Source organism: Schistocerca serialis, chromosome 8, assembly GCF_023864345.2.
Source record: "Schistocerca serialis cubense isolate TAMUIC-IGC-003099 chromosome 8, iqSchSeri2.2, whole genome shotgun sequence".
In the NCBI taxonomy this organism is placed as follows: Eukaryota; Metazoa; Arthropoda; class Insecta; order Orthoptera; family Acrididae; genus Schistocerca; species Schistocerca serialis.
In genome coordinates, this window is record NC_064645.1 from 230,236,932 (window position 1) to 230,248,625 (window position 11,694).

Here is an 11,694-nt window from a genome sequence, read left to right on the forward strand (position 1 = left end):
TAAACCTTCATCTGAAAAAATTCTTCACAAGCTGCTGCAAAGTACACAGCGGTGGGTATTTCGTTTCAGTATTAGCAATTTCTCTTTCCTATTTAACATACTTATTGAGCAAGGGAAAACGGCCGTCTTTGTAGTTTCGTATTCTAATAATCCGTCCGCAAGATATACGACGCAAGTAATACAATTGTTCCACACTCTTCCTCGAATGTCTGTGTCCTAAAATTACCCAACATGATTCCGTGAAACAACTTCCTCTTTCTTCCAGGGAGGCCTATTTATCTTACCCAAATACTTCAGTTACACTTCCCTATGGTCTGTACCAATGTGTTGTCAATACTGATATACGAATGCCACATCTGCTTTCACACGTAAATGATGGGGTGGTCAAACACTAATGATCTAGAATTGCTGTCTAGCGTCTTAAAGCAATTTCCCTTACATATGCACATTAATTTGCCAGAACCCTATGCTCAAGTCGAAGCTTTCCATATGCATACACTATTACAAATTCCGCATCGTGTCTCTTCGCAATATTGCTCACAAATATTCATACAATGTGATGGACACTACTGGTTTGGCATTAGTATACTTTCTCTTCGCGTGTAACGTATCAAGCTATGCAGACTGTGAGCTGTTTTCAAAATATTAAGTATCAGCATCACATGTGGATACTCACAGATAACATTCTCATTTCGAATCGAAGTATCAGGGAGGTAGCGATTTTTTTCTGTAGTTAGGGTTATTTTCGAAAGTGTAGTTACCTTTATCACAGATTAAAATATTCTGAATATGGAAAACGTGTTCGTGTTGTACGGCAAAGCAGTTGATCGTAATTGCTATTTCACTGTGTACAGCTCGGTTATTAGCTCACAGAACCTGTGTAGATGCGCTTGTTGTCGAGTAGTCGAGTAGTTCAGATCTTAAGAGAACGAATTCTACTTTTGCATTAGAGTTAAATGCGTTATATATATATATATATATATATATATATATATATATATATATATATATATGTGTGTGTGTGTGTGTGTGTGTGTGTGTGTGTCAAATTGAACTTGTGTGCTGGATAGGATACCTAATTTTGTTTTCCTCTGTGAGTATGTTCTAAGCCCCAAGGCAGACTGACAGAAAGCCCTAACTTAGCACAGGCTTGATATGCAAAGATCAGTCAGTGACTAATGCCTTCTGATTTTTAATCTTATTTTACAAGAAGAGCAAATGTCATATACATAGGGTAACACCTACAGCATTCACGATTAATTTGTTATTTTTCAGTATTATTACGATCTCTGTGCACAGATTTATTCCACCTTGTATACCTCTCCGATTAAAATTGTGATCCTGCTTACTCAGCGACTGACACAAACAATTCTTCAAGATCACTGCATATTACAAGTGATGCTCCCAATGAGCTTCTTTGAGTGGGACGAACAGATGGAAGACTGATGCTGCAGTGGTGGGCGGTTCGGTCAACATGTTAAGATGCTGTATAAAGTCTATGAAGTCGTTGCCTTTCATCTTCCGTACAGCGATGAACCCATCGTGTAAAGTTGCTCACGTCCACCGTAGCATCTCCACATTTTTGAGGCTTTATGATTACGACTGGGTTTAACGCAGAAAGAAATTAAACGGCTGAATGGTGTGTTGAACGTAAGGCAATGTCGGCCAGTTTATAAACATTTACAGTGCCGGCATCTCTCGATGGTGGACTCTGTTACTGAAGTAGGAGATTTTCGGAGAGCGCAGAATTCGCGATTAATACGTTATCAACTTAATGTTGGAGAAAGAAATAAGATGCATAACCTTCTGAGTTGCCCTTGTACATTCCTTTCGAAATGCCGGCCGGAATGGCCGTGCGGTTCTAGGCGCTACAGTCTGGAACCGCGAGACCGCTACGGTCGCAGGTTCGAATCCTGCCTCGGGCATAGATGTGTGTGATGTCCTTAGGTTAGTTAGGTTTAAGTAGTTCTAAGTTCTAGGGACTGATGACCTCCGAAGTTGAGTCCCACAGTGCTCAGAGCCATTTGAACCATTTGCACCTTTCGAAATACTCCGACCCTCTACCACGATAATATGGTCACGTAGCTTGGATAGCACTCTGTCCATCAAATGGAGCTGACAAAGTTCAATTTTTTGTTCATTGTAAATGAATCGATTGCAAATACAATCTGTCAAAGGTAAAGGCTTCGATCTCACATACATCACTTTCACTGTAAGGGATGCTAATTCCTCGCCAGATCGATTATGCCTTCCTTGCAGTGTTATGAAGAAGCGTCTGTGCAGTTTTAGAGGAATCGGGAAACCCCCATAGGAAGCTCTCTCTGACGATCTGTGAAGCGAGCAACGACAGTGGAGATAGTACCACACTGCTAGCGAAAGCCTACGTGCAGGTTCCCATCCGGCGAACTGTTTTGACCTGTAAAAAGTGAACGAATTTCTCCAAGCATCTAATGAAACTGAAGTTTATAAAGAAGAGATTATTTCCGCGAATGAATAATAATTCGTGTCGGATCGCACGGCAGTAATGAAGATTTGTAGCAGAATAAAGATGTTGCTGAATAGGGGCACGCTAACATCTTATTGTCGAATCATCAACCGATCAATATTTCTATCCTATTATCTAAAATTCTGTCATCTAAAATCCACAGTGGTTCGCCTGCGCACCTTTCTGGACTGCGACACTGGAGGATTCAGGGAAGCTTAATCAGAACATTTGACTTTTTTCCTGAATGAGCCTCTATTTGTTCAATATTGTGTATGATATAGTGAAACAGCTAAATTCACTAGTAGATCGGTACTTTAATCAGAAACACTGTATTTAATGCTTAGAAGAGATTAAATCTGTAAGTCACGTCTTATGACTATGGTTACAACTCAGTAGATCAAAACATTTCCTTGGTAGACAAGAATACAGATTTCATTAAAAAAAAATGAAGTAACGACTTCCCCGGACTTCTTTCCAGGGATGCTCCTAAACAATCTAGTTTATTCTCGACTAAAACCGGTGCGCCGCCTGAGGCACTGTCTGGCTAATGTGCCGCAGGGTCATGCAGTGATTGGAGCCTATGGGGGTGCTTGTGCGCCCACAACGTCGCAGACAGGGCTTGTGCTGGACTCGAAACACCACGTATAGACGACAGTGACGAGTGAGAGCTGTGCGTTGTTCACATAGTGATAGAAGCTGTGTTTCCCACAGGTGGTGCTGCTGTGCGTATGTGTGGCGGTGGGCGTGGCCAGCGCGGGCTTCCTCGGCTCCCCGGCCGTCTCCTACTCGGCGGCTCCCGCTGTCCACGCGGCCCCGGCGCTTCCAGGTAAGGCAGCAGCACTCGTCTGCAAGCTCCACAATTCATACAACGAAGTTTTTTTTGTAATTTATTGATTAATGTTTCACTGAAAGTAGTACATATGTTTACATATCAGATGAATATAACAGATGCTATTTGACCGTATTACGATTGTCTTGGTACATTCGAAGTTTGATAGGCATCTTTGTTTGATTACACACAAAATTTTTATTTACGAGTATAAACAACTAAAGATGCCTATCGAATTTTTAGTCTACCAAAATAATCGTAATACAGTCAAATAATATTTCTTATATTAATCTGATGTCAGTGCATATGTGTCATAAAATGGAAACCACAGTGAAAATAGACATGTTTTATTTGCAACAGACAGCAACATCTTCCAGCTAATCTGCCGCACAGTCACAGTGCCGTCATTTGTCTCACCGTAGTTCAACTTTCCATTATCCTCGTCGTAGAATCGTAGAAGGCAGCCGCCTGTGCTATCCGCAAATTCTCTATGCTACTCGTTGCTTGCACCGGCGTCTTCATAGCCAGCCGTTCATGAGGTTGGAGATGAAAATCAAAGAGAGCCAAGTCCGTGCTGTGTGGTGGGTGATCAAACACTTCCCATCGAAAACGCCGCAGGAGCGTCTTCGTTACCCCTGCAGCGTGCTGTCGAGATTCGTCATGAAGAAGGAAATGCATGACAGTCACGTTATGTGGGCTGCTTGAAGTCAGGCGAAATATCTCATCAGGCGTCATACTCGGTGGGAGACACTGTTTCTAGGCATTCTTACGTGCTCAGTGTGCTCTCAGAACTGAAAAGAGTGAAGTGATGCGATCGACTAACATACTAGAGGCATTGTCCAACACATCTGCGCAAAGCTTCATCGGATTTTCACTGTGGTTTCTGTTTTGTGACTGATAGGACATTGATAAATGAATGGGGCCCCTAATGTGAACAGTAAAACATTAGAAACTGAGGTAATGGATCGAGAACTGTCGAGAATGTCGAAACTAGTCAGTAATGAAAATATTATATGCAACTCTGAAGGAAACCTTAATTAATACATTTCAAATATATTGAGTTTCTTTTCCCAAGTCCAACACAACATTCGAATTAAGTAACGTTTACTTTTGCAGTTCACTTCGCCTTCTTTCTTTTTTTTTTCGATTTCGGTCATCTATTGCATCTATTGAGTACGTGAAGTAACTTCGTATGATTTTTGTCTTCTTTCACTGGTTCCTTTCCTCTCTCGCCTGTCTACACACTGATATGGTAACTGAAATTTCCGGGCAAACCCCCAAACTTCATAACTTTTTTTAGGAAAGTTGGCGTGTCTAGAATTTCTTCTTTCGTAACTAATTTTTTGCTACTCCCTGTTTGATATACCTGGATCAGTTCATTTCTGTTCTTGGGTTTTTGTCGAAATGGTCGAATATTTTTTTAGTCATTCTTTCCCAGTTTCTTCGAACAAAATGACCGTAAAATGATAGTTTCATTTTCCCGAGTGAATGAGATTTACTGAAATATCTTCCTTTCCTTTTTCTGCGCTTCTACTGGTTCTCCCTTTTTTTCTGAGGATTAAACGTTCCACTTCATAAAGTGAGTGTTGTTCATGTTGTTTAGTATTCTATATTTGTCTTTACTGAGAGTGCTTTTCATTATAAGTATCCTTCGTTAATCGATAAGCCATTTACATTTTTATGGGATCTATTTTTTTTATCTTGTTTATCTAGAGCGTTTCGGTGAATTATTTCCCCATCACTCATTTTTAGCCACTCGGCTTGTAGTAACATATCTTGTGCGTGGGAATTTTACGAGCTTTTTAATGATCGTTATGAATTTTGATTTTTCGAAAGAAATTTGTAATGCAGTCTTGCTCGCCTTCTCTTTCAAAAAGTTTATTTAGTCAGCTCCTGTAATTATGGTTTCGCCCCGGCAGCGCTTACAACGGCTTTATGAAAGCCTTCACCTGCGAATCAGAACGTGCATCAAGATGACAGACACGGTAAATACTAATGAGCGGGCCTCATACTGCCAAGTTATTTTCAAACTACGTTCGATTCTATAATGACTGAAATAACATCACATGCCCTCTCAACCCATGCAGTAGCAATATGTTTCCTCCTCCCTTTTTGATTGCATCACTACTTTTGTCAGACGGTGTACAAAGTGCACAATTATAGGAAGATACGTCTCGGCCTCATCTTCCTCCTTCCTTGTAATAATTATTACTTATTTGTATTTGATGACAAAAATTTCCGACTTTTGCTGCTTTGGGGCATTGAAAAAACTTAAGGGTGAAAGATGAAGATTTGTGCCAGACACGGACTCGAGCTCGGATTTCTTACTTTACGTGAGCGGTCCCTTCCACCGTTTCGTCTGTCCGAGGACGTCTCCCGTCTGATCCAAATCTCCATGCCCGCATCTCGTGGTCGTGCGGTAGCGTTCTCGCTTCCCACGCCCGGGTTCCCGGGTTCGATTCCCGGCGGGGTCAGGGATTTTCTCTGCCTCGTGATGGCTGGGTGTTGTGTGCTGTCCTTAGGTTAGTTAGGTTTAAGTAGTTCTAAGTTCTAGGGGACTGATGACCTTAGATGTTAAGTCCCATAGTGCTCAGAGCCATTTGAACCATCAAATCTCCATATGGCGCACAGTACAGCATAGTGTCTCTTTCCATTATTCCTCTTCGCTCGCAATCCTACTAAACTCCCTCGAGAGGTCGGACATTATTGTGCAATTGCGTTGAGAAATTCTTACGCTGTCAGGCGTAGATATTATAAGGTGAGGTATTTATTCTTTCGGACATGCATATGCGAAAGAACAGACACCATAGCTACATAATAGTTATTTTTGTGGCCTGCTGATCAGCGGGCACTGCGGCAGTAACAACAAGTCTAATGTACGACCGGCAAGCGCAGTGAGTAGTCTGGCGTAACGGCACCCATTGCCGACAGGAGCGCTGGCGGCCAGGGCTGACGCAGACTACGACCCGAACCCGCAGTACAGCTTCAGCTACAGCGTGAGCGACGCGCTGACGGGCGACGCCAAGCAGCAGCAGGAGAGCCGCAGCGGCGACGCCGTGCAGGGCAGCTACAGCGTCGTCGAGCCGGACGGCGCCGTCCGCACCGTGCAGTACTCGGCCGCGCCCGGCGCCGGCTTCAACGCCGTCGTCTCCCGCTCCGGCGGCGCACCACCGCCTCCCGCGCCCGCCAGGGTCGCCGCGCCCGCTCCCCTGCCTGGTGAGCACAACTCCGGTGTAGTCGTAGTAGCTGAGATGTACTGTCACCTAATGAACGAAGTCGTATCTTAGATAATATCGAACCAGTGAAGTTAAAGTATTCTGCGTTGTTAGACCGCTTCATATTTCTTCTAAGCGATCAACGTTTCTACCACTCTGCTGGAACCGTCTTCAGGATTTTATTGTGTCCACAATAGATTGAGCACTCAATGTGCACTTAATCTACAGTGGACACAACAAGATCCTGAAGATGATCCCAGCAGAGGGGTCGGAACGTCTACCGTTTAGAAGAAATATGATGCTGTCTAACAGCCTAGAATATTTTAACTTCAGTAACAACGGCCACAAAAGCCTGCAGACTGTTTGACTGGGTTAAAGAGTTTCTAAAAAAGCTTGTAAAATGAACTTCCGATGTACACTAACAGAGTGCTGGAGGACCATTACTGCCCAGTGTAGATGAACAGGGTGGTCAGAAACAGTCTGAAAATCTTTTAATGGTGTTTCGGAATAGGCTACACTGAGAAATAACCGTTAAGAAAAAATTCTTTATGTTGCGCCGTTTACGAATTAATTGTCACTACATTTAGCCATGTGAGAAAAGGAGCTCATTGTTTCTTCATAATCCGGTCCTTCAATGTATAGGAAATATTGGCAGCTAGGCATCCACACAGGGAAGCAAGAAAAATTAGAACCATGTCGACTGTGAAGACGCAAACTCGGGATCACAAAAGAAGAGAGAAACAATAATTTTTGAGTATCGTAGGATCTTCATCCATAACATGACGAACCGAACTTCCGTCCATGGTGAACAGTCCTAGTTACTACGCTGAACAGCAGCAAACGAATCCTTAGGATAGAACATGCGTGTGGCTAAATCCGCACGGCAGAGTGCCTGTCCTGCCCCTGGCGGGATGCTGGTGAACCTATCGCTGTGCAATGAGCAGCAGGTATCGCTACTAACGTACACACTGCTCACCCGTCGATATCAACCCCCTTTTTCAAATGGATTCATAGTGATTTTGGGCGCTAGATTCATGGTTCTAAATGAGATCAATTCGGTGGCGCCGGCCGCGGTGGCCGTGCGGTTCTGGCGCTGCAGTCCGGAACCGCGGGACTGCTACGGTCGCAGGTTCGAATCCTGCCTCGGGCATGGATGTGTGTGATGTCCTTAGGTTAGTTAGGTTTAAGTAGTTCTAAGTTCTAGGGGACTGATGACCTAAGATGTTAAGTCCCATAGTGCTCAGAGCCATTTGAATTCGGTGGCGTTTCACTCTTCAAAGCATAGTTACTAGTTTCAGAGTAAATACAGTGTTTGGAACTAAAGACTTATCTGTTTTGAACATGAAACCAATTTCTGTTTTATCAAATTTCCGATATGACACCTCTGCAAATAATAAATCTGAGCCGGCCGGGGTGGCCGAGCGGTTGTTGGCGATACAGTCTGGAACCGCGTGACCGCTACGGTCCCAGGTTCGAATCCTGCCTCGGGCATGGATGTGTGTGATGTCTTTAGGTTAGTTGGGTTTAAGTAGTTCTAAGTTCTAGGGGACTGATGACCTCAGAAGTTAAGTCCCATAGTGTTCAGAGCCATTTAACCCATTTAACCCTTTAAATCTGAAGGAAAGGAATATATGTCATTTAACGACGATTTTTTTCAGAATTTAGTACAGTGAAAAAAAAAATTAAGCTAACTTAAAAGATTCAGGAAATCTATAAGGTCAATAGTTTACGCTTAGATGAATCACTCTACAGTCCTTAAAATTAGGAAAGGGCAGTACACCAGATAGTGTAATGGAGGTAGAGGGAGAAATTGGACCTTCACTGGTAGTGTTTTGCCGTCCCTGCTCCGGTTTGTAGTGACATTATTCAGCGCCTTTTTATTAGATTCGTTGTGTTTGCTGAGAGTTTCGGTGGTTACTTCGTATTAGATTAAATATATAAAGGATGTTCAAATGAAAAGATACGAAACGTTGTAACAGCCAATCCAGTTGAATTTTGTATATGCTTCTTTGGGATATAATATTGAGACATCGAGGCAAGTGGCTGTAGTGTCGTCACCTACATCAGTAAAAATCAAAGCTATGCCTTCAGCAGTCAAGGCCTTTTTCGACGTCAGAGATCCGATACTCATTGAAATGCTATATCAAGGAAGAACCATTAACAGTTACGTGTGCTGTGGGGTACTCCGTAGTCTACTCAAGACCTTCAGGATCAGACGGTCTGGGCTGCTCGCGGAGGGGTGACTCTGTTTCACGATAACGCGCGTCCATTCGTCTCCGTGGTCATACAAAGTGTAATGGCCAAGTTAAAGCGCAAGCTGCTTGAGCCTTACAGCCTGGACATGTCGCCCTTCGACTACGAAGTGTCTGGACCGCTAAAATAACATAGGAAGGGGAAACGCTTCAACTCGACGACGACAAACTGAAGGATACATTGGAGGACGGCTCCCGTCACAGCCATGGGAATTCTGGGATCAGGAAATCCTTCGACTTGTGAAAACGTTGAGATAGTTATGCTGAAGCCTCTGGGAATTACTTTTTAACAAAGACATCACTTACACCCATGGTTCTGTTTCGTACTGTTTCTTTTGAACGCCCCTCTTAGGTCTATCCCTTGCTATGCCTTGATCACATGCTACTTTATTAAAACTGACAATCAGTTTCGAATTTGCAGCCACGATCGTAATTCAAAGTTACAGAGCAACACATAGCGTAGGCAGCATTGATGATGGCTGGAAGTCTGAAACTTAACTTGTGATCAACACATACATTTGTATAGCCTAATATGGTAGAGAGGCCGTCTGTGTCGTGAGGAGGTGAAAACGTACTCATACAGCGCCTTTGTCTTACATCCGCCGTGCTTGTTGTGGTGTTGCAGGCCGCCTGGTGCCGCTGCCCGCCGCCCTGCCGCGGTTGGCGCCTCTGCCGCCCCCAGCCGCCCCCGCCGCTGTCATCGTCAAGGCTCCCGCAGTGATCGCCGCCCCCGCTAAGATAGCGCTGGCGCCCCCAGCCGCTCTGCACGGCGCGCCGCTCAAGAGCTCGCACACCGCCGTCACCACGTCACACGCCAGCTACCAGTACTGAGGAGCACCGTCCCGTCTTGTCTGTACATATCTTCGTAGTAGCCAATCACTTGTCACCTATTGTGCAAACTATTTAAAAACTCAAATAAAAACAACGAGTTTCACTTAATGTACGTATCAGTTTCTTGTAGTAAAACTAAACAGTAACCAATTTGCTTCCGGCCTAATTAAAATATCACACAAAAGCTACTATGGTAACTTAAGTTCAGCACTATTCGATGTGGATAATGTGACTTCTCTACGTTGACAACAAACTACAAAGTGCCTCTGAAATGTCTGTGCGAACAGGAGCGCTACTCCAAAGAGTACCAGAGACAGTTACACGTAAATATTACAATTACTGATGTATTAAGTCTTCAACTTTGCTGCCGCCGTTTTGCAATAAATGGCAACAGCGGCAAGTGGTGGTGCAGGTGGTGGTGCAGCTCGTAAGTGTCATACAGAAGCTTAGGCATTTGTAAACATAACGCCATCAAAATATTAGTCGATTTATGATTGCATCATAAAGTTATTCTCGACTGAATATGTTAACTTACGAGCCAATTTCCCGTCATTTCCGGTACGTTTTTAGTTTCTGCTTTAACATCAAGAAATCTGCGGCTGGGTGAGACATACGGTGAGACCACTATTACTGAAAGAACGTGCAGAAAATGGTTTTAACTTTTCAAGAACTGTGATTTTGACGTCGAAGACTGGATGGCGGAGAAAGAGAGAAGACTGTCGAAGCTGCTGAAATCGACAGACAGTAACAGGGGATAGTTATCTAAAGTGTGCGTTGCGTATGAGCGGAGCACTGAGAGACAAACGAAGACATACAGCCATTGAAATGTAAAGGTCATTTTACAGCCTAGCCATAATAATGCTCAACTTATTTAGAAAAGTAGAAATGGGAAGTCCTACCTGACACGTCGTATTCTTCAGATATTGGTCCTTCTGACTACCACCTCGTTCGATCAATTGCACACGGCCTGGATGACCAACACTTCCAGTCATACGAGCATGTGTAAAATTGGATCACTTTACAGATCTCCACAAAAGATGCCCAGTTCTTACGCCGCGGGATCGGTATTCTGCCCGAAAGATGGGACAAAGTAGTTGCCAGTGACAACAAATACTTTGAATCGAAACGTTTTTGCACGTTTCTTACGATAATGTCTCGAACATCGAGAAAAAACAGTGGAAGCTAAGATGTAGACCTAATTATTACAAATTGTGCCAAAAACACTGATTTATTCACTAACACAGATACCCAACATCCATGTGATCGTTGCACAGATTGTCCTAGTCTGTACCAGGTCTCTTTCAGGGATGAAGTCCAAATCGGAGAAATCTCCTTCCCGACTTATTCTCATCCATTGCTACGTCTTGTCGCTGGGCTGTTCATATCACGTCGGAATTGCCATCGGCGAGTGTGGCGATTCCTGCAACGAACGGATCGATGCTCCTCTGTGACGGAACCGCTAAGCACGATGAAACTGGAATTGTCCGTAAGGGCACCGACCGCTGCTTGTATCCTGGTTTGCCCAGCGATGTGAAACTGTGCATTACTTGTTCCACGTGATTACTGACGTGCAGAATACATCCCATTATGCTAGCGGGTCTCCGTTGTAGGGCGCTCGAATTGCTAGCATTCTAATTCCGCCAAGCGAATAGGCTACCACGTACAACTTGCCTTGCTAGAGGGAAGGCTAGCTTGCACTGGAGTTGCGAACAGGTGGCTCACAGTCACAATAGGTACGCAATTAAATTAGGAAAATTTGTGGAAATTTGTGGTAAGTTCCTATGGGACCAAACTGCTGAGGTCTCGGTTCCTAGGCTTACACACTACTTAATCTAACTTAAACTAACGTATGCTAAGGACAACACATACACCCATGCCCGAGGGAGGACTCGAACCTCCGACGGGGGGAGCCGCGCGAACCGTGACAAGACGCCCCGGACTTCGCGGCTACCCGCGCGGCAATTAAATTACGCACAACACAAAGTTGTGCTACAAAGTCTTCTCAATTCAGAATAGTAATGTAACAGTAATAAGTTATCTTGGCGCCAGTTGTCACCAGTCCGAGCAGAGAAGTAACTAGCA

General features: G+C 44.0%; 1 protein-coding gene across 1 annotated transcript in view; it reads left to right on the top strand.

Annotated features, from left to right (window-relative positions):
- The window catches only part of LOC126416611 (cuticle protein 7-like), a 139,872-nt gene extending 130,152 nt beyond the window's left edge, over window positions 1-9,720 (top strand). Inside the window, exon 4 of the mRNA XM_050084368.1 lies at window positions 9,407-9,720. Coding sequence (XP_049940325.1) covers window positions 9,407-9,612 — 206 coding nt within the window. The 3' untranslated portion in view covers window positions 9,613-9,720. The remainder of the gene's footprint in view (window positions 1-9,406) is intronic.
- Window positions 9,721-11,694: the final 1,974 nt, after the last annotated feature.